The 24,038-nt window shown below is 44.2% G+C and overlaps 1 protein-coding gene across 1 annotated transcript in view; it reads left to right on the forward strand.

Moving 5' to 3' along the window:
- Nucleotides 1-24,038, forward strand: part of LOC139051861 (synaptopodin-2-like) — a 121,395-nt gene that overhangs the window by 39,722 nt on the left and 57,635 nt on the right. The window contains exons 2-4 of the mRNA XM_070528892.1: nt 9,965-10,113; nt 20,050-20,311; nt 23,436-23,570. Coding sequence (XP_070384993.1) covers nt 9,965-10,113; nt 20,050-20,311; nt 23,436-23,570 — 546 coding nt within the window. The remainder of the gene's footprint in view (nt 1-9,964; nt 10,114-20,049; nt 20,312-23,435; nt 23,571-24,038) is intronic.

The raw sequence follows: 24,038 nt of genomic DNA on the forward strand, positions 1-24,038 counted from the left end.
TTTCAATGTTTTCTTCCACGCCGCAGACGTCGCATGCAGGACTGTCCGTCATTCCAATCAAAATAGTGTACGTCCTCGTGAAAGCAACTCCCAACCACAGCCGGTATAGAAGCGATGCCTCACGTCGGTGAAGCCCGGGTGGAAGTCGGAGTTGTAGCGAAGGGTTCAGTTCGTACAACCTGGTGTGCTTATATTTGGGGTGTTCCACTCTGTTAAAGAGCTTGCGTGCCAGTTGACGAAGCTGCCTCGCAGCGGCTGTCCAGAAAAGAGGAGTGGGACCGATGCGTTTTCCTTGATGTAACTCTCGGGTAGCTTTTCTTTAAAGTATTTCTTAAAATGCATGGCAGTTTTCCTGAGCGACGGAAATAAAACTTTGTTTGTCCTACGGAGTAAATGTTCTCAGGCAGGCTAAACCAATTTTCTATTTCCAATAAATACTGTTAGCAATTTGCATGCGATTACTTATAGCGATAAGCCTTATGGTATAAGATGCTAGATGCCTTTGAAATGTGGCTTTCACCCAGTACAGCTGGAACGCATGTTGACACATATGAAAAAGGCAAAAGAAATAGCGAAGAATTCCACCTCTTATTTATATGACAGTGCAGTTTACTGCAATATTTTAGTTCATTTTCTCCACTTTATCTGTGTTAGCATCATTTCCGGTGATTATAAAAGGTTTTGACTTTTTATCACTCTGTTTCATTTGCTTTCTTTCGATTGTATCAATACCAATTTACGTTGCACACCATGAGCATTATACTTCGTCTTATCCCATGCATACTATAAATACCGATTCTTTTGCCGTGCAGAGAAGTTTATCTTATCAACAAGAAAGGTGGCCAGCTCACCGGTGAAGCATATTTAGTATGTATATATTGCGGTAAGGGTTGCTTTTATATAAATTGGCATGAAGGCAGAACTTGGAGCTACGAAAACGCGTTCAGATGACGCTTGCTCTTACTTTCTACAACATGTTGGACAATATGCTGTTGGCTCAATGATAACCTTACTGCACTGCAAAGTTTTGCCTGCTGTGGCAGCCAGAGAAGTGCTGTGCGGCGAATGATTCATGCTGGTGTCACATTGATCCCTCATTTCTTCATCATTACTGCTGAAGCGTGACTTTCAGGCGGAATAATCTACACGGATGGTTCACAGTTTGGTTCAAAATTGTCCATGCGCCCACGACTGTACACCTTTTGTCAAGAGAAAAGGTCTAGATACGCACTTACTAAAGTTTGCATAGACAATACTTATCCCTTCGTGAATACAGGATAAATCTAACCTCACGCTTTTCACACAGAAAATGTGGGGAATAAGGGCGAACAAAATCAGTGTATTACATTTATGACACTAGGCATATATGGTTTGAGAACATCGCAACATCGCAACAAGGGAGAGAGAGAGGGAGAGACAGAATAAAGGGTAAGACAGGCCGGTTAACCAGAACAGAAAATCCGGTTCGTTATACCCACACTGTAGAACAGGGGAGGGGGGAGGTAGAGAGAAAGGAAATGCAGATACACGATCACAGCCGGTCACTATCACTGAAGAATATCGCAGCACATGATCACTTGAAGTACAGTGAACACAAAATTAGACCATACAGACGCTTGTGTAGGTCGGTTATCCTAAAAAGCTGCAGCAATGCCTCCGTCGCCCACAGCTGCGATGGCTAATGAGGCCGGCATTGCAAAGTGGCTTGCTCTGATAGTGGGATCTCATCAAAGCAGCTAGCGCAACTGTAAGCGATCATAAGTGCGAGTCGGCCTAGTTGGAACAGATTCATTTTAAAATTTTTTGTGCGCAAACAAACAGGGACGAAGAATAGGACATTGCCAGGAGTGTACCAGAGGAAAAAAAAAAGAACGATGTGTGGTGGAATGTGTGGACGTGGTGGCCAAAGCTTCGGTGAGAGATGTTGATAGAAAGCGCTCGTCCTTGTGTTGCCCCTATTCTTCGTCCCTGTTTGTTTGCGCACAAAAAGTATTAATATATAAGCGATCGTCTCTGTGCAGTGTAGTGAGGATCGTCACACAGAAAGTGTTAAAGAGTCTTCTCGCGACCACAGTCATCACACGAGGCGGTGTCGCCCATTCCGATACGAAAAGTAAAAAGACTTCACAATATCCACTCCTAGCCCTAGCCGAAAAAGCAGGGTGGCCTCGCGTCGGCAGAGTCCAGTAGGGATGCGAAGGCGGAGCGAAGAGTTCGGGTGATATAGCAATAAGATGTACTTTGGAAGGCACGCTCTGAATCACAGAGCGCGTGCCGGCTGGCTCATTTATCACTCTTCTTTTTTCCTCAATCAAGTGTGCCGTGGCAACAGGTGTAAGAGCGCGTCTGAAAAAAATAATAATCGAATTCTGGCGTTTTACGCACCAAAACTACGATATGATTGAGGCACGCCGTAGTGTGGGGCTCCGGAATATAGCTCTGACCGCCTGGAGTCCTTCAACTTGCCCCCATATCTAAGTGCACCAGCCTTTTTTTCATTTCGCCCACATCGAAATGTGGCCACCGCGGCCGGCATAGAAATCACGACCTCAAGTTTAGCACTGGACCACAAAGCCATAAGCTACCGCGGCTGGCAAGAGTGCATTTGTCGACTATGGTATTCGTAAACGTATCACAAAACCCTATCAGTTTACGCTGTTCGTGCACTGAGAGACATTGAAATCCATTGTTTATAATGGCCCTTATCATGGTGACAACTTTTTGTCATCGTCTTGGCTGCTGTCTGAAGGGGAAGCATGATTCCGCGAGCGTGCTACATGTTGCTGCTCCGCTGGCTGATCTAGCCTTGAAAACAGCGGCGCCTCATCGCATGAGGCAATGATATTAGAGAATCTCAGCTTAGTGTCCTCGCTGCTAGTATTTCTAGTTGTTTGTGGAAGTGCGGGTACTGTCAATGGACGCGGTACATCCTTAGAAATAGCAAGCGTTTTTCGATGGATATTCAGCTACTTGAAGGACAGGTTATTCTTTGTGCAAAAAGAGGATGGTGCGACATCACAGCATAACACCTACCGTGGCGTGCAACAAGGTGGTACCCTGAGCCCCACTCTATTAAAGTTCGTGCTCATCGACCTTGTTCATTCTCTGCCGCAATCCGTCCATGTGTCGATCTATGCAGACGATATATGCATTTGGTCACCAGGGGTGACACTTCCCCAGGTGCGCACCAGACTCCAAAAAGAGCGGCCGCATTAACATAAGGTTATCTTCGAGCACGCGGTCTGGAGGTGTACTCCGAGAAGAGACCTAAGGTCGCTTTCCCGCGAAAAGAAATTAGACCGTATACCGTCAGGATTGATGGATAGCCAATAATCTACGAAAGACGTACCGCTTTCTAGGAGTGATAATAGAGGGAGTCATCATGTCTCCTACCTAAATATAATCATCACAGTCATGGTCCATCTTCTGTTACTCGAAGGCAGCTCTCCAGTGTCTGCTGTCCCATTTGAACCACGGACCTAAGGTGCAATTAGTCGCAGACATCCAACACCATCACACAATCGACAAGGGGCACAATATCATCTACCAATGGATACCGGGTCACTGCGAAATTCTGGAAATCTGGAGTGCGGATGCCGTTGCACGGTCGATCCACGACTATGCCCATATTATACCAACATCACTGTCGAGAACAGATGTATCCACAAGGCTTCGCTCCCATGCGCGCGAGCTTACACAGACTCTGTGGAACAACAGTGAATTCACCAACGCACGTCTCCACAGATTGGGTCCACGCCTCCAACTTCGTCTCCCACTAGGGATACCACGAGTGGAAGCAACACTTCTTTGCCGCCTGTGGTTCGGCGCGGCATTCACGAACGTGCATTCTATCCGCGGTGGAATGGCCTACAGCCCTGCTTGCGACAAATGTGGCTGCGAGGAGGCGATCAAGCACCTCCTCTATGACTGTCCTCGTTACAATATGGCAAGAAAAGCGCTCGCGACCGCGTTCGAAAAACTGGAAGATCGCTCCTTGACAGAAGAAAAAGTGGTCCAGACGAGTTTAGGTACTCAAGGCTTTAAGGGCTCTGCTCAAGTTCTTAAAGGCTTGTGAATTGAGCGACCGATATTGAAAGTAGTACCGCGTAGCACCACGTTATTGTGTGAATTTTTCTCACTTTAATTTTTTTTATTTGTTTCCGCTATCACCTCTTAGTTCCTTTACCCCTCTCCCCAGCACAAGATAGCCAGCTGGTATACTTACCCTGGCACGCCTCCCTGTCGTTTCTTCCCATTTTTCTCTCTCTTGAAATCCAGGCTTTGACAGGATCCCGTCTGATTGGGAAGAGGCATGATGAAAAAAAATGAACGTCAACCAAGAAAAAAATTTGTGAATAATTAAATACGTATCGTATTTTAATTTTTCATTAATTTCTTTCTTGGTCGGTGTTCTCTTTTTTAATCATTAATAACAATTCGTGCCATAAAGCAGCTCAAGATTCCTGAGATGTGCTGTGACAAAATCATGGCTACACAAGTACCGTTGTGAACAATGAGAACACTTCATATGCAAGATGCGAGGATTGAAACAGCGAAATTTTTTTACTTAGAATAAGTAATCTCTCTGTAATAAAAAGAAAACCGTTTTTCATATCCACCTATTCGAGCTACAGATTTAAAACATCCACAAAATACAGCCCTGCCGGTTACTGGCCGTTCCCCTATTTTTTTTTTTTTCAAGTGTAAGGTCAGAGCAAGTAAGATAAGTCAAGAATCGTAATAAAAATAATGTAACTAGACACTTTACCAAAAAAACAAAAGAAACGAGCTGATATACCACTGCATTTATACAAATCAGAACACTATTGTTGAGAATTCACCAAGACGAAATACAGATTTTTTGTCCCTACTTAATTAACCTGAAATCCCAGGCTCTTTTACGAGGTATTCATTGTTTCTGTTGTGGACACCGTTTCCTTATTGTGGTTCGTACTTCTTGTTTCTTTTGTGCGCTTACAAGGAAACCCAACAAACCGTCTGAAAACATTCGCGAGTGAACAACGCTGTAAAAGTCGTGACTTTCCGGACGCCGCTAAAGCGTTGCCACTATATTACTCATTACCTCGCTGCATGGTACGTTCCGCTGCGTAAGAACGCTCAAAGATAAGCGCTTCAAGTGCCCTTTAGGCACGTATAGTGATATAATCTTAATCAGCGTGTGTAAGCTCATTGCATGCGGCAAAAATACATTTTCGCCGCCATAATGATTTGTGTACAACGATTTAATAAAAATAATTTCCTTTCCCATCACGTTGTCATTACTGGCAAACTCAATTTTCTGATTCATAAAAAGGACTACTAATGAATACATTAGGCATTCCACAAGGGCTGATTTTCGTCGAATTAACTCAGAATTAACGACGCTTACTGACAATTTTATCAGCGCCTACTTATCTCGAACAGTGGAAGAAAACTGGATCCTATCTATATACTTTCTCAAGTCTAATAGATGCTTTTGTTCCTATCCTCACTATAAAAAGCAACAGCTACCTTGGTACAATAAGCACCTTCAACGTCTCAACAACAAAAGAAGCAATTGTAGAGACAGGCCAACAATAACAACAGTTTGGAACCATGGCTACGCTAGAAAAACTGTGATAAATACTATCAGTTACTACTCAAACCAACCCGTCAGTAGTCTTGCAGTCATCACTTGGGGTCCCTGCTGTTAATAAGCAGTGGAGTTTCTGGCTCTCAGTGAACTCTCGCCACAACACTGATACAGTTCTTACTAATTCCAGCAGTGACACCATTTCCGAATCACAGACTGCTCAGGCTCTCAATGACCTTTTTTTTTTTTGTTCGGCATTCATATTTAAAGACATCGCGTTATGCCCGTGTATACCTGCACGACCTGACATCAGCATCTCTGATATCGTCACTGATGAAGCTGCAATTTTCACCTTGTTAAGTCGTCTTAAGGCATCATTCACATGGCACCACCGTGGCTTTAACAAAACATTACTCTCCCCCCCCCCCCATACCCCCTTCCTCCAGTGCATGGTCTCAAACCGGCCCTGCGTCTGGTTAGCCTCCCTGCCTTTCCTGTCTTCTCTCTCTCTCTCTCTTAAGCATTCAGAACAAGGTCATTTTTGCGCACTATAAGCAACTTATGCGCTATCATTATTTATTGACTCTATTCCTAACGACTGGCGAATAGCGGAGGTTATACCGATATTTAAATCTGGAGATTGACCTTCATCACTAAACTATCCTCCTGTATCACTTACCAATATTATCTGCAAACCATTAAAACACGCAATGCACTCGCATGCCATTACCTTCTCAGAAGAGCACAGTATATTACATAAACACCAGCATGCTTTCCAAAAGACTCATGCGTCATTCAATTTGCCAGATTTATTAACAATCGGCATTTATAATTTGTCGCCGGGCTACCGATTGATGCCATTTTTCTCAATTTCTCCAAAGCATGAGAGAACCTCCAAAGCATTGGAAACGTAAATCAATCCGTTCTTAAATTCCAGGCTTCATTAGACATCGATTATTGACTGCAACTCCAACTGCAGTTGAATGACGTCTGGCCCGCCTCAACGCAGTGTGCTTGTTTCGGCTACTTCTTTTAGCATTTATTAATGACTTACCTAATTCTATTACAAGAGTCTGTGAAGGAATACGTTTACCGAGGTCAATTAATCACAGGGAACCCTGATCATGAGAAGGAAATTCATAAAAGAATAAAAATGGGTCTGATCGCATACGGCCGACATTGTCAGCTCCTGACTGGAAGCTTACCATTATCAATCAAAAGTAAGGTGCACAATCAATGCATTTTACCAGCGCTGACATATGGGGCAGAGACTTGGAGACTGGCAAGGAAGCTTGAGAACAAGTCAAGGACCACGCAAAGAGCGATGGAACGAAGATTGCCAGGCATAACGTTGAGAGACAGAAAGAGAGCAGTTTGGATAAGAGAGCAAACGGGTATAGGCGATATTCTAATTGGCATCAAAAGAAAAAATGGAGCTTGGCAGGTCATGTAATGCGCCGGTTAGATAACCGTTGGACCATTAGGGTTACAGAATGGGTGCCAAGAGAAGGGAAACGCAGTAGAGGATGGCAGAAGAGTAGGTGGAGCGATGAAATTAAGAAATTAGCGGGCTCTAGTTGGAATCGGTTGGCGCAGGACAGGGTAATTGGAGATCGCAGGGAGAAGCCTTCGTCCTGCAGTGGAGATAGAACAGGCTGAAGATGACGATGATTACGTCCAAAATTAAACTAATTGCTCACGACTGTGTTGTTTACCGTAACAGATCTTGTGATAACTATAGCGAAGCCCTGCAGAAAGACCTAGACACAATGAACACATGGTGCAAGTCCTAGTCCTAGCTGATGTCATTGAACCTAACAATAGCTAAGTTTGTGTCTTAACCACGCTAGAGCAGCGACCTCATACAATCTAGATACCAATGTTATCGATCATATCTCAACTTACAAATACCTTGGAGCTCACCTATATCATGATCTAACATAGAATTAGAACATAAACACCACATCGAGATCCTCCAATTGTACACTTTTGGTATCATTAACCTAATCTTACGCATGTTCCGATAAACGTCAGTAAACTAGCCGACACACACAGTAATTCTTCTTAAGCTCGAGCACGCATCATCCACATGAGATCCCGGTCAAACTTATTTAACTAATGACAAGGAATCTCTACAAAACCACTCGGCTCACTTCATTTTCTCGCTTATTCATATCAACCAAGCGTTATATTTTTGAAAACACATTCTCAACTTGACTTTTTATCACTTCACGGTAAACTCGCTTGCATCTGCCTATTTCATAAACTGTATCGCCATCCATCCTTACACGGTGTTGTTTTCAGCCAACACCAGCATTATTTCCACGACGCGATCATCCTTTCAAAGTGAAACGTATCTGAAGCAATACATTATGTTATGCACGGTCCTATACATATCCCGTTAGATTATCAACTGGAACAGCTCGCCATGTCATGTTGTCACACCCAGACTGATGTTCAACATTTCCACGACCCTTCTACTTACTGTTCTAACATCCTAATCTTGCACATGCATTTTTTTTCTCTCTGGAGGGCTCTCGCCTTTCTTTCTAACACAGATTTCATGAACATTGCTTGGACTAATTTTTTTTTCCTAGTTGTGTTTCGTATTGTTCTTGTGACAGTTATTGTATTGTGTAAATTCTGTTTTATTGTATGCCTTACCTGCTGTTTTACGTTCGAAGCTTTTTTTTATATTTGTTTGTGTTGATGGACATAGCTTGTACTTGATTGTCTTCCCTCCTCCTTTTTTACTATCGCATTTGTTTGTGTTAATGAACATTGGTAATGAACTGAGCAATTATTGAACGGAGTAAGCACTCCGTTTCTCGGCTTGAATTTCTTATTTTTTCGTAACATATAACTCCTGACATTGCAGAAATTCTGTTTTTATTTATTTTTTCAATTTGGATAATGCAGTATTCCTTTCGTCATTGCCTACCCTTTTGTAATATTGTCCGCTTAGAGTCTTTCAGGGTGCAATAAATAAATAAATAAATAGCCGGAGTAATAGCAGCGCTCACATTTTCGTTTTCCATTCATGTGTAGCTCGTTTTCTCGTTGAGAAATACCAAGAAATAGTACTCATTATCAAAGTGGCTTTAAGAACATGGCCCTAAAAATGGATGGCTTCGCCGCACTCTTGCAGGGAAACTAGCATGCGTGGAAGAATTTTCTTAGGTCGGTGCACGTTCCCGGACGACGAAGCTGACAGCCATTACAAGTATTTGCAAACGTATCATTATCGGAGGAGTGAATACTACGTGAACAAAAGTTTACAGAACATAAATGCACTTCCACTAAACGTAAAGGACAATTTGCCGCCTTTACGCCTTTGGCCGTATTCTCATCCTAGAGGAGATAATGCGGGCGATATGTGTGTCGTATATCTGTGTCGCTATATCTTTGTCGTAAAGCTTTAAGCCGTTTATCATTTCTGGCCATCCTGCTCGTTATTATAGGCAACTTCTGCAATGTCGCGTACGCTCGACTTCTGCCTGAACAAATTGCGGCAGAAGCCATCGAAGATGATCGCTAATGTCGGCAATAACAACTTATGTGTGTGTGTTTATTTTATTTCTTTTTTTTACCTGCTGTATATCCCCATGCCATCCGTGAATCAAGAAACCTTCTGGACACATCAGGCGACACACGAAGCGGCAGTCTCACTGCCAGCCACAATGCCAAATGATAGCACGACGTACTATATCTTGTAATCATAGCACCCTAGTGGAAACCCCGTATCTACCCCGCTATCACTAGTTTTCTGGCTACAACTTTGTTGCAATGGCTGCCCATCAAGCAGCCGTGCTCGACGCGGAGGTGTCTGTTACGGATGCGGCGCTATCTCTTTAATATATTTAGGTGCCCCTTGCGTCACTTTGGAACATCCATTGCTAGGGAGTGGCCAAGAATGGGCAAATACCAATATAACGCACGTAGTGTCGAAGTTATCTGTTAAGGCACTTACCCAGTGGTCCATGTTGTTAGCTCAGCAAGACAGCAGTCAGCTCATACCTAGTGGTCCAAGTTGAGTCTCCTCCCATGTACGGCCAGAAACATGCATACCACAACAGGGGGGGAAGAGCCAAAGAAAGTTACCGCTTTAAAAATCGAAACTTATTTCTGTCCAAGTCATGCACTCACCATCGAATACACTCCACCGCGACATTTATTGAGCCTATGCTCTGGAGCGTGTAAGCGTTCTTCTTTGGTGACCTCCTTGGATTCGGGAGTGGTTTGCTTTGCCAAAAAGCTTTCCAGAAAGACGAGCAGCGTCTGTATGCGTAGCAGCCGAAGGAGAAAAGCGCTGCGAAATATTTGCTCAGCGCATGCGGCAGTCTCGCATGTTGGCTCTTCGCTGACCGGCATATTGTTCTCTTCTCCACGCAGACGCGGCGCAAGAGTAAAGCCTACCAAGTGCTGCTCGAAGGCGACCAGCTGATCAGCATCAATGGGCAGCCATGCGATAACCTCAGCCACGATGAAGCAATGGCTATTGTCGAGTCCGGCTGCCCCGAGTTGGTCATCCAAGTGCGCAGGTCAGTCACCACCGGTGTCTTTTGCCTTGTAGTGAAGGCATCAAGTTATCGTCCCACTTTTCTATGTTTGCTCGGAAAGCGCAAAAAACAAAATTCATCAGCCCTTCCACTCTGCGAAGAAGGACGAGCAGCGAAACTGTGGTGTGTTTTACCTCCATCGACGCATCTATGTATATTATTATTATTATTATTATTATTATTATTATTATTATTATTATTATTATTATTATTATTATTATTATTATTACTGCAAACATGGGGCTGTCCGTTTCCCTACCGTAGAAACCCATGTATTGACAACAAACAGGGATTCCACAATATTTACAACTTCACTGTGAACTATGTAATTAAGAAAATTAGATCAAAGTCGGCATAATGATAAAGCTGTCATAGCGGCCAATTTCAGTATGATTTTTTTCCCAAGATACCTACATTAGATTTAGAGCTACAGAGCAATCGCGAGAAACTGGAGACGAACATTTTTTTTTTTTTTGTCTCGATGCGACGCGTAGACACATCGACCACCGCCGGAGGGTAGCTATATACAGATTCGCTGCAAAATATCCATCTTTAACTATTAACCAAATTCGCCAAAGCTAAGCATCAACGCCTTCAGTGCTGCCGACATGTGTCTCGACACCTCATAGCAATGGTCTCCCCTTACCTATTTTTTCTTAGTTGGGCAGGGCTATGGAGCCAGTAATTGGGACTTTTTTATTTAAAGAATAAAACTAGACCGAAAGTGAGTGGGTCTAAGCGAAGGCTTCGCAGCAGTTCGTCGCTGCAATAGGGCGCTTGGGAGAAGGTCATTGTTTCCCAAGCTTCAGACAACATTGCCTTCTCGTCCGCGGCTCAAGTCGAGAAGACAAAAGTGTTAAGAGCATGCACTCGACATACAGACATACAAAAAGCAGCCGACGTTTAAGTATGCCTCTTTTTCAGAATGGGAGCCTGTCTCATCGCGTCTGTCCAAACTAACGAAGTGATCGGGAGATCGCTTTATATACACTTTTCAGCTTAATTGTTCACCCTGCAACCTGTAGTTTTATTTTGACGCAACACCCTCTGCTCCCTGTTCACAGAACACACCTCGCAGGCATTTTCGGAAGCCAATTCGCGTTTGCGCCAACAGCACGTCATTTCAATAGGAAACATTCCTGCATGGACAGACAGGAAGCAAGGAAATGACAGCGCGCATTGAAATGGGAAGTCCCCGATGTGGATAACACCCACGACGACCTTGCAGACTGTGGTTATGAAATATGAGTCTAAATTAAGGTTCTAGTTGCAGAAGTACCGCTCTTCTAGCTGCTACAGCAGCCTTCACTTCAGTGCTAGGAATAGCGCGTTACGCACAAGCCATTACGACATGTCACTTTGCGAAGCTTAGCAAACAAATCTGTCAAAAGCTATTTTCAAGAGCCGGAAATCACGCTATTCTAATATGTCCCGTCTAATATTTCCCCCTGCTGCATTAAAAGAAGAACTAAAACTATAAGAAATCAAATTCAAACGGGGCATTATTATATGTTACTTACACAGCAGCGCACAAGCACATGGACGATGAAAGAAACAGACGGGACACAGCGCTGTGTCCCGTCTGTTTCCTTCGTCGTCCCTGTGCTTCTGCACCGCCGTTTAAATAATGCCATGCAAACTATAACCCACCACTCTGCCCATTATCATACGCTCTCCAAATTTCGCCGAACGCGCCCATTTTCGTGGAAGGCACGTTTGATGGCTAAGCTTTTTCAGCGCATAAGCATTGTATCCCCGTTGCTGCTTGCGTCAGAGCGCTTGCGACACCACGAAAGTTGCACGATGAAATTAGGTAGATTTCGCTGGAAGAGTTCGAGCGCATCGTTGAAACACGGTTGCTGGCCGTGTATAATTTATCCAAGGAACGTGTGCGCAGGGCCTTCTCTTTTTTGAACAAGTACAACATTTCGCTTGCTTATGATTCGTGTTTTCTTTATTATTATTTCTTTGTTGTTGTTAACCGACCTTCTAATGAAGCTTTTCCTGCTCCGCTACACGTACATGCTTTCTAAAGGTTATCTGTGTTTTGCGTTCACTTAAGCTCTTGCAACGCGTTTTCAAACAAAAATACTAACAAACATTTGTCCTATTCGCTTGATTTTGTATTTTTTCTCATCGTGTTCCACTTTTCATACAGGGAATTAAATTCCCGATTATGCAATACTGTCAGACGCGCGCCACCGATGCCAAAAACCTGTCATGGTGGCATTCCAAAACTTTTCTGTTTTTTTACCGATAACATCCGCCCTTTTTGATCTTCACACAACATCGCACAGAACTGCACCCACCTTTAAGCCGATAGAAACTTGAAAATAGCTACCACATTTTGCTAAAAACAAACTGTAAAAAATCGGAAGCCTTTAATACAGCATAATCTGTTTGTGCGAGCAATAAGCAATCTGCGCCTCCTCCTTGCTTTAAGACAGAGCACCGTCGCTCTGTCTTTATACACGATGTTCCACGTAACAACTTGAACCAAGGATTTAAAAAAAAAAAAGTGGTTAACTGCAACTGAATGAAACCAATGACATATGGCTTGCCGTCATATGGCGCTCCTTCGGGTATTTCTCATATTGTGCTTAATTAGTAAATTAACTAAGACTAATTATGCAATTCTTTAAATATTCATCTTAGGCCTAAGTGCGCTTGGTTACGTTGTAGGGGGTATTCGAAAACGAGCGAACTAATTTTTTCGTGGCGACGTACATGCTGCGTGACGATTTTTTCCCGCGTTTAAGGAAAGCCCGCGAAATATGAAATGAAACCACGTCACTGAGCTCGTGCGCTATCGTATTGCAGCGCTCTCAACCGCGCTTCTGGCGAAAGAACTGTGCGCGCCGACCGCAGCGAAGTGAGCGGCCGCAGCTCTAGGCATCGGCTTCACAGTGCGTCACCATCTCTGGCGGTGGCACACGGAAAGGAAGCACCGTCGTCCCTGATAAGCTATAGGCTCGTCACACGGTTGAGCGCGCTGCATTAAGATAGCGTACGAGCGCTGTCACGTGGTATTATTTTTCATATTTTCCCGGGGTTTCTTTAATAATAATATTTGGGGTTTTACGTGCCAAAACCACTTTCTGATTATGAGGCACGCCGTAGTGGAGGACTCCGGAAATTTTGACCACCTGGGGTTCTTTAACGTGCACCTAAATCTAAGCACACGGGTGTTTTCGCATTTCGCCACCATCGAAATGCGGCCGCCGTGGCCGGGATTCGATCCCGCGACCTCGTGCTCAGCAGCCCAACACCATAGCCACTGAGCAACCACGGCGGGTCGGGGTTTCTTTAAACGCCGGTAAAAATCACCACGCAGCAGGTACGTTGCCAGAAAAGCTTGGTCGTTTTGGAATGCCCTCTACAACGTAAAGAAGCGCACTTGGCCCTAAAGGAAATATTAAGATTTTGCATAATTGATTTAGGTAGTTAACTAATTAGGCGCAATATAAAAAAAATATCCGAAGGAGCGCCACACGACGACAAACCATATGCCGTTGAATTCATTCAGTTGCAGTTAAGCACTTTTTTTTAATCCTTGGTTCAAGTTACGTGAGACACTCTCTATAAGGCACCTAGCGCCTTCGTGCAAGGGACGATGTTAATGTCAGAAATTAATCGCCATGTTACTTGCTCATTACTGACATGACATTCTCAAACATGATTTACCGGCGCTTGGTGCCTGGTGGTGGTCTCGTGCGGACGATGCCCTCTCGGTGAGCGCATATTCCCCCTCATCTTTAAAGAGGTTCAATACTTACAAGCATTTGTCTCGCAAACCATATTTATTTCAAGGGAATTTTCCACGTCTCAATAATTTCTCTCGTCGTATTCGAGTGCTGATTGCAGTGTTATAGTTTGTTAACGAAGCTTTCCCTCAAGTCTAAATATTTTAAGGCAGTTTGTCGTGTGCGTATCATGGCCACGCACACTTATATCGCCTTCCGTTTCTCTACCACGGTTGCGCTTTAAAACCACGGCGCTGCAATTTTGCTTCAGAGACATTCCTTTCCTTCCTTCTTCTCCGCCCTTAAACTGGCTCTCTTAACTACTACACGCAGAGACAAAGCAACAGCGCGCGCATTAGATCCCATAGATGAGATGAATATTTACAATTATTATTAGGGTTATAATTATATTCGAGTGCTGATTGCTGTGCTATCGTTTGTTAACGAAGCTTTTCCTCAAGTCTAAATATTTTAAGGCAGTTTTCCTAGTCTCTAAAGCCGCACGAGTTCGCTCTTGTCCTCGGGCGGCCATTTTTCCAAGAAAGTATGCCTTGGAAAAATCGACTATCGCGGACAACATCAGTCCCTTTTCACGTAGGTATGAGGCTCGGAGCAGGAGCTATGGCGCTTGAAAGTAACGTGGGGCCAGACGAACCAACCGACTGAGCTATCTTTCCGGGCAACATCCAAGGGGCACGAGTTCAAATCACCTGTTATGTTCCTTTTTTGCCCCCCTTTTTTTCTTTTTTTTCTTTCCTTTTAATGTATTTTCCTTTATTTTATCACTGTTCGGGAACCCTCCTAAAAATATATTATGTATATCCTCAATTATGTATGGCCACACATGTGTAGGTCATAAATACCAGGTTCTCTAGCCGAGTGCCATCCGTGCGCTATAACCGAGCTCAGATTGGTCCACCTTGACTGATCAAATAGGTTAAATCACTGTAGGTTAAATGAGGCGTACAACTCCTGCGGGACCCGCCGTGGTTGCTCAGTGGCTATGGTGTTAGATTGCTGAGCACGAGGTCGCGGGATCGGATCCCGGCCGCGGCGGCCGCATTTCGATGGGGGCGAAATGCGAAAACACCCGTGTACTTAGAATTAGGTGCCCGTTAAAGAACCCCAGGTGGTCGAAATTTCCGGAGTCCTCCACTACGGCGTGCCTCATAATCAGAAAGTGGTTTTGTCACGTAAAACCCCATAATTAATTTTTTTAACTAAACTCCTGCGTGGACGGTAGAGTATCCGCCTCCCGTGCAAGAGGACCGTAGTTCAAATCCCGGTGCCGCGCAATTCTCCACTGGAAAATACAGAAAAACCGTGTGTTGATAAAATTTCACAAACAGGCCTGGAGTGCGGCCTGATCCCGGTGACCAGAACCAGTAACGCACTCTCTCACCAGAGCAGGATTGGCCACCCTGGTGCAGTACTTGACCACAACCTCCTATATGAATACAACAATCAAACCCTGGCCCTCAGTCCCCTGCAGCCACGAAGCAACTGACCACGGCGGCGGTCAGATTTGTGACGCAGCAGAGGGTGCTAAGAATACCTGGCTCCGGATAGGCCACCATTGGAATCTGAACCTGGCAACGTTTAACGTTAGAACGTTATCTAGTAAGGCGAGTCTAGCAGTGTTATTGGAGGAATTAGAGGGTAGTAAATGGGATATAATAGGGCTCAGTGAGGTTAGGAAGACAAAAGAAGCATATACAGTGCTAAAAAGCGGGCACGTACTGTGCTACCGGGGCTTAGCGGAGAGACGAGAACTAGGAGTCAGATTCCTGATTAATAAGGAAATAGCTGGTAACATACAGGAATTCTAAAGCATTAACGAGAGGGTGGCAGGTCTTGTTGTGAAACTTAGTAAGAGGTACAAATTGAAGGTGGTACAAGTCTATGCTTCTACATGGAGTCATGATGACCAGGAAGTCGAAAGCTTTTATGAAGAAGTGGAATCGGCGATGGGTAAAGTCAAAACAAAATACACTATACTGATGGGCGACTTCAATGCCAGGGTAGGCAAGAAGCAGGCTGGGGACAAGTCAGTGGGGGAATATGGCATAGGCTCTAGGAATAGCAGAGGAGAGTTATTAGTAGAGTTTGCAGAACAGAATAATATGCGGATAATTAATACCTTTTTCCGCAAGCGGGTTAGCCGAAAGTAGACGTGGAGGAGCCCGAATGGTGAGACTAGAAATGAAATCGACTTCATACTCTGCGCGAACGCTGGCATCATACAAGATGTAGACGTGCTCGGCAAGGTACGCTGCAGTGACCATAGGATGGCAAGAACTCGAATTAGCCTAGACTTGAGGAGGGAACGGAAGAAACTGGTACACAAGAAGCCAATCAATGAGTTAGCGGTAAGAGGGAAACTAGAGGAATTCCGGATCAAGCTACAGAACAGGTATTCGGCTTTAACTCAGGAAGAGGACCTTAGTGTTGAAGCAATGAAGACAATCTCATGGGCATCATTAAGGAGTGCGCAATAGAAGTAGGTGGTAACGCCGTTAGACAGGAAACCCGTAAGCTATCGCAAGAGACGAAAGATCTGATCAAGAAACGCCAATGTATGAAAGCCTCTAACCCTACAGCTAGAATAGAACTGGCAGAACTTTCTAAGTTAATCAACAAGCGTAAGACAACGGACATCAGGAACTATAATATGGATAGAATTGAACAGGCTCTCAGGAACGGAGGAAGCCTAAAAACAGTGAAGAAGAAACTAGGAATAGGCAAGAATCACATGTGTGCGTTAAGAGACAAAGCCGGCAATATCGTTACTAATATGGATGAGACAGTTCAAGTGGCTGAGGAGTTCTATAGAGATTTATACAGTACCAGTGGCACCCACGACGATAGTGGAAGAGAGAATGGCCTAGAGGAATTCGAAATCCCACAGGTAACGCCAGAAGAAGTAAAGAAAGCCTTAGGAGCTATGCAAAGGGGGAAGGCAGCTGGGGAAGATCAGGTAACAGCAGATTTGTTGAAGGATGGTGGTCAGATTGTTCTAGAGAAACTGGCCACCCTGTATACGCAATGCCTCCTAACCTCGAGCGTACCGGAATCTTGGAAGAACGCTAACATAATCCTAATCCATAAGAAAGGGGACGCCAAAGACTTGAAAAATTATAGACCGATCAGCTTACTGTCCGTTGCCTACAAAGTATTTACTAAGGTAATCGCAAATAGAATCAGGAACACCTTAGACTTTTGTCAACCAAAGGACCAGGCAGGATTTCGTAAAGGCTACTCAACAATATACCATATTCACACTATCAATCAAGTGATAGAGAAATGTGCAGAATATAACCAACCCTTATATATAGCTTTCATTGATTACGAGAAAGCGTTTGATTCAGTCGAAACCTCAGCAGTCATGGAGGCATTACGGAATAAGGGTGTAGATGAGCCATATGTAAAAATACTGGAAGATATCTATAGCGGCTCCACAGCCACCGTAGTCCTCCACAAAGAAAGCAACAAAATCCCAATAAAGAAAGGCGTCAGACAGGGAGATACGATCTCTCCAATGCTATAACAGCATGTTTACAGGAGGTATTCAGAGACCTGGAGTGGGAAGAATTGGGGATAAAAGTTGATGGAGAATACCTTAGCAACTTGCGATTCGCTGATGATATTGCCTTGCTTAGTAACTCAGGAGACCAATTGCAATGCATGCTCACTGACCTGGAGAGGCAAAGCAGAAGGGTGGGTCTGAAAATTAATCTGCAGAAAACTAAAGTAATGTTTAACAGTCTCGGAAAAGAACAGCAGTTTACGATAGGTAGCGAGGCACTGGAAGTGGTAAGGGAATACATGTACTTGGGGCAGGTAGTGACCACGGATCCGGATCATGAGACTGAAATAACCAGAAGAATAAAAATGGGCTGGGGTGCGTTTGGCAGGCATTCTCAAATCATGAACAGCAGGTTGCCACTATCCCTCAAAAGGAAAGTGTATAACAGCTGTGTGTTACCAGTACTCACATATGGGGCAGAAACCTGGAGGCTTACGAAAAGGGTTCTGCTGAAATTGAGGACGAGGCAACGAGCTATGGAAAGAAGAATGATGGGTGTAACGTTAGGGATAAGAAAAGAGCAGATTGGGTGAGGCAACAAACGCGGGTAAATGACATCTTAGTTGAAATCAAGAAAAATAAATGGGTATGGGCCGGACATGTAATGAGGAGGGAAGATAACCGATGGTCATTAAGGGTTACGGACTGGATTCCAAGGGAAGGGAAGCGTAGCAGGGGGCGGCAGAAAGTTAGGTGGGCGGATGACATTAAGACGTTTGCAGGGACAACATGGCCACAATTAGTACATGACCGGAGTAGTTGGAGAAGTATGGGAGAGGCCTTTGCCCTGCAGTGGGCGTAACTAGGCTTATGATGATGATGATGAGTACATAGAGGACAAACGGCCGAAGTAATAGATTTGGCTAGGGGATCTAAATCTATTGGTAGTTTATTTTTCGAAAACATTAAATTGTCTTCAAGAAAATGACTAGTTGAACTTCGCCGTTTGTCTTGCTCTGTTCCATCCTAACTTGGCGCCTGTTAATAACGCTTCACAATTCTTGCAGCCAACCAATCCAGCTTTCATGTTGGATTACTACACTAGTAATGGCATATCAGCACATGAGTCCTGCCAACATACTTTCACATAGTGATTCTCCTCTCAAGACAACAAGTTTAAAAAACATACATTTATGTGAAGGATTAAAACGAAACAGAGATGACTTATCAAGCAGTTATTTTTTTATATAGATTTATTCGGCCTATACTGTGCTATGGTGTCGTGGGCCATCCCTGTCAGTCATCATAGAAGGCTAAAAAAGTGGGAGTAAACGTACTTGTCTCTCTGCTTATGAGTTCTATCCGTCAGAGAGAAAGTAAGACAAAAGGAAGTGGTCGAGAGGTTCACTGGGATCACACCCTGTTTGCTATTTTGCAATAGACAAGAGAAATGGAGGACATTCGTTTGTTTTAAACGCTCTTTATTAAGTTGAAGAGGAATAAATAAATAAGTAAGTAAATAAATAAATAAATAAATAAATAAATACATCTTTTTTTTCTTAAATACGTATACTTGCGCTTGCTTTATGTCCCCAGAGACGTCGACAGGGGACATGAGAATGAAAAGAAGAAAAATCGACAGAGTGGTGGACGCGCGCATACGTGAATGCTTACCACGCATTTCGAAGCGGCCACGCCGCCACTTGTCTTTTATTAAGAGCCACACCAGCGCTCTTGTAGCTCTGTGCATAGATGTACTTATATATGCATTTATTTGTTTATTTATTGATTTGATTCTGACAATAACATAACATTTAATGGTTACCTGACGCCTGAAACCAGAAGCTCTATGTATATTTCGGCCAGTGGATGGTTTACAAGCTATCTTATTAGTCAGCCATGAAGAAGGAGTGTCTGGGCGTCGAACGAAGGGCACACACAGACAAAGCCTGCTTTCTAGCTTCGCCGCAAGCACAATTTTAGCCCACGGAATACGAATGTGTGCAAGTGGGTGCTATGTGGTAGTCGTTGCCTTTGTTACATTTAAAGCGTGGGACATGTATTCCGCTTAAAAGTCGGCGCACGTGCTCCCGCTTCCTACGTAACCATCACAAAGCTTTCAAAAGACCTTTGTTAGTCGCTGATTTACACCGCCCAGTGGTTGCTTATTTCACTTAACGTAGGACGTTTTATTCCGTGTTTTATTTTCCTTGTAATTCGCATTAAACACATCACCTATTCTTTCTTACTTAATGAACGAGAATTAAGGACCGGGTCACCAAGTCTGAAAGACATACATATGTCAACCTGTGAAGCACACCTGTCAAGCTCCAACTTAAATTCTTATGAAATTATATCTTCGATCAGTCATCCACCATCAGTACTGTGCTTCTCGTAGTAATAAGACTTAATTTTGGGTGCCAAAGTCTATCGCAGTACAAGCTTCCTCTTGCTTAGACTGATGCATTTGTTAGACTGTCAAAAGACATTAATGCGCGCAGTTCTCGGGACCGGGACCCGTACAGACAGACAGTAAAGGTGCAAAGCGGGACCACTTGGGATATAGCATTTTGCTCGCTTTCAGAGTTGAATCTGGGCAAGTGTGGAGCATAGGCGGCAACGTTTCCAATTCAGGTGTCATCTGTGCAGGGGACACGAGCAGAACAAGGAGAACGAGAACAAGCCGAAAGACAACCCGCACCCAAAGACCGAAACGCAAGCCGCCGCCGCAGCTCCAGTTTGGACAGCACCGACCGGAAGCTCATTCTTTCCGAAGACCTCTCCGACCGGAAGTAGCGCCTTTTCGAAGGGCCTGCTGACCAGTACGAGCGCTCTTCCGAGGACCGGCCCGAGCCTGAAGGGGCCGCTCAGTGACCTGGGAAACATCCCGAGGCCTTTCGTACCCTTTCAGGTGACACTTGGGGAGCGTAATGGGGACAAAGGGGAAGGGGGGGGGGGTTATGCTTTTCCTTGTCTTTTAGTGCCCCCGGGCAACCTTTGAGGCCCATTATGTGTTTTCATCTTTCATTCCATTTTTTTTCTCTCTTTGTTACGTTCCTCACAAAAGCATATATGCATGTGGGAGTTAGCAGGCATAAAAATCTCAATAGACAGTTTCAACCGTGGCCTGTTTTTGTCTCTCTTCGCTCTAGTCCGCTTTTTCCCACTTACAGCGCAGTGTTTCCAACCAAAGGCATTTCTCGTTAACCTTCCTGCTTTCGCTCTTTCTTTTCTCCAACTATTCATCTGCCCTTTAGTCGCTCTGTTCTGTCGAACGGGAAATTTAGCGTATGGACAGGCGCATTTCCTTACGGCAAATCTCCATAGCCAAAACTCTCTAATACGAGAACGAATGAAAGGTTCTTTTTTTTTCTTTTTTTATGCGAAGCATATTACGAGAGCTCAACCCAGCTCCTCAGGCGCGGCGGTGTCGCCTTGAAACCACTTGACACCGTGACGTCACGACAGAGAAGAAGTGGCTTTGGCTCAACTCTTGCAAGACGGGCTGGGTGGGAATCGAACCAGGGTCTCCGGAGTGTGGGACGGAGACGCTACCACTGAGCCACGAGTACGATGCTTCAAAGCGGTACAAAAGCGCCTCTAGTGAATGCGGTGTTGCCTTAGAGACGAGCTGTTTCTAAGGCGTGCGTCTCTTGCTCAGGCGCACATTTCGTTGCCGCGCCGAAGCCGAACCAAATATAGCCAAGCAACTGGCTATATTTGGGCGGATGACATTAAGACGTTTGCAGGGACAACATGGCCACAATTAGTACATGACCGGAGTAGTTGGAGAAGTATGGGAGAGGCCTTTGCCCTCTCCCAACAATCAGGTGTTCACCAGGCTAAACAGTGGTTCAACAACTAAAATAAAGGCTAGTATGCTTCGCATCCTGGGCTTAACCTTACCTAAGCCACAGCCATTTTTTTTTACTGAGAACAAACGTGAGTACATTCGTGTTTAACTTTACTACGGTACTACCCTGTTCCTTGAGGGGTTTTCGTTCATTGGTTCACTCAAGTTCACTAATGGTTAGCATGCGCCATCTGACAAAATAATAGATAGGCCAAGCGAGATTCCACAAACAAATCTCCGTTTCAAATTGCCTCTTCTTTCTAAGCCGCTTTTTTACGTCCTCCGCTTTGAAATGACACTCGTATTACCTCTGCGATTGCAGTTCTTAATTAATATTCTTGGTTATGACTGATTTTTTTCTTCGAAGAATGTATTCCATCTTATACAGTCTTAAAGAACTTGCCGTGATTGTGCAATAAAGAAATAAACCGGCGTTCATACGAGCTGAAAGACTGTTATTGGCAGACATACCGGATAAATAGGGTGTTAATATATGTGGTCGGTTATGTGAGCATGCGGGCAGTTAGGATTATCTCAAATAATATTCGCAAATGTTGTCTTACATAAGAGCTTTCCGGTATTGGATGCTTGGCCGCCCGAAGGTTTTGTGAAACAGGGCCACTCTTCTTTCTTTCTTTATTTTTTAGCATGCGCGGCCGCCAGAGCACATACTGAGTAAAGAACTTTGCTTTCCAAAACCATTGAAACTCGGGGCTCATATCTAAAAAAGAGCATGTGGGCTAGAATAATTCGGAAAATCAGGTGTCGGCCAGTTGTGATAGCGAGCTTAATATTGGCGAAAGCGACCGCCCACAGGAAAGAAGTGCTTATAAACTTTAGAGCTTTGTGAACCAAGCGCGAAATGTAATTACAGAGTGTAGTGGAGGCCACGCAAAAATCTATAAAGTTTATTCTGATCGGTTTGGCTTGATTTCATCGAAGACATCGGCAGACCACAGAGAGAAATATTCATTTTTTTAAGGAGCAGGCAGGGGATGGCAGTAAAAGTACGTGCTTAATCAGGATCGGTATTCATGAAGCAGTTCGCAATCTCGATAGATTTGTCAGAACCAGCCCTGGCCAATCGGGACAGAGAAGATAAGTAAAGGCCGCAGGTTAATGGCAAATGCGAATGAAAAGCTTTGTGAATCTGTAGTACGGTAGCTAGCTGGGCGAGTCGGTACATCTGCATTATTATTATTCATAGCGCCCACATCTGTGAATCTGGCACCAGCTGCCGGTTGCAGTTCATTTATTTGATTATGCGAAACGAAAAACAATGTTTTGGTTAAAGATAATTCAGGAGCCAAGGAGTATCCGGCGCCGTATTCGTGCGCTAACAATTCCTTATATCATGTCAAAAAAAAATGGGGATAAGAAAGCAGAGAAGAAACTTCTATTATTTTGAATCCCGTACAGAAAGTGCGAAAGGATAAATGGAGGAATTGAGAAAGAAATCAGAGGTATGCGACGTCCGTGCGCCTGGTGGCTGAAAAATCAGAGCACCGCTGCCAGTGCCCTGAGTTACGTTATACAAAAAACTCTGCATGCAGATATCTGCAGATATCTGTATCTTTATACACACAATGCTAGTGTATGCATTATTATAGAAATTCTGATTCACTTGTGAGGGCTTGTACGTACTTATGTAGAGCAATTTGAGGTGTACAATACCTGCACATCAGGTAGGTAGTATAACGTCACACACAAAAGGGCAGCATTCGTCTTTAAAGCATATACGACGTGCATGACACTTAACATACCAAACCAAAAATTGTTTTGTTCTCTCAGGACTTTTAGTTCTGAGAGAACTAGAAGGTAAAGCTGTGAAAATTTCCAGAGAAATGTCAATAAGTCCAGTAATTCGGAACATGGACTTGGACATGAACATGTAGCATCAAGATGCAAACAAGCGCGGTTTCAATAGGAGTACGTCATTTCTCCTGAGTAAAATATCACACGGGTGATTAATCAAAATATGGATAAAGAGGGAGCTTCTACAGGCCTAGCCGCACATCACGCATACAGCGGTGTTGTTCGTTTTTTGCTGCCAAAACATTTACAAAATGCACGCGAAGTTCACTCTACAAAAGGCTACAGAAGTAAACATTTGCAGGCATCCAGGCAGATACATACTATAGCCTACCTAACGGTTCTACTTTTGCATGGGTGCACAATGCAGGACAAGAGTCCCGACACCATGCGCGAGGTAAAGAGTTCGGTGGAGCACATCAAGGACCCCTTCACGGGCGTCACCAAGGAGGTCCGCACCACCATCGAGAAGGAGTCCCAGGAGACGCCTTCATCGCTATACCGGGTAAACTCTTCTTCAGACGGCGCATTCCTTGTTACAGGAAAGTGGTCGCATACATACACACTGAAACGCAAGCGTTGTCGTGCGTGCGCCTGTCTTTTACGTTTTTGCAGACCTATGAGCCCCGCTTGCCTTCCTGGCGAGACCATCATTCAGCCACAATAAGACTGAAAGGCGGGGTAGTTGGTTTGACTTCATTGTGGAAAGTTTTGCGCACACTAAACGAAGACAACAAGAAAAGGACACGAAGACCAGCGCAGACTGACAACTGAAATTTTATTCCTAAAGACAGGACATATATACCCCCGAGAACCATCTCATGATCACCGCGCATGAGCAACAGAGCATCCGTTCTACATGATAACAACATTCAGAACTGCAGCAAAATCGACATACTATCGTCTAATATTGAGCAAGTTAATATCACTATCATTCAAAGCGATAGACGGATGACTAACGCATGTTCCTTAC

The sequence above is a fragment of the Dermacentor albipictus genome, chromosome 1 (assembly GCF_038994185.2).
Source record: "Dermacentor albipictus isolate Rhodes 1998 colony chromosome 1, USDA_Dalb.pri_finalv2, whole genome shotgun sequence".
In the NCBI taxonomy this organism is placed as follows: domain Eukaryota; kingdom Metazoa; phylum Arthropoda; class Arachnida; order Ixodida; family Ixodidae; genus Dermacentor; species Dermacentor albipictus.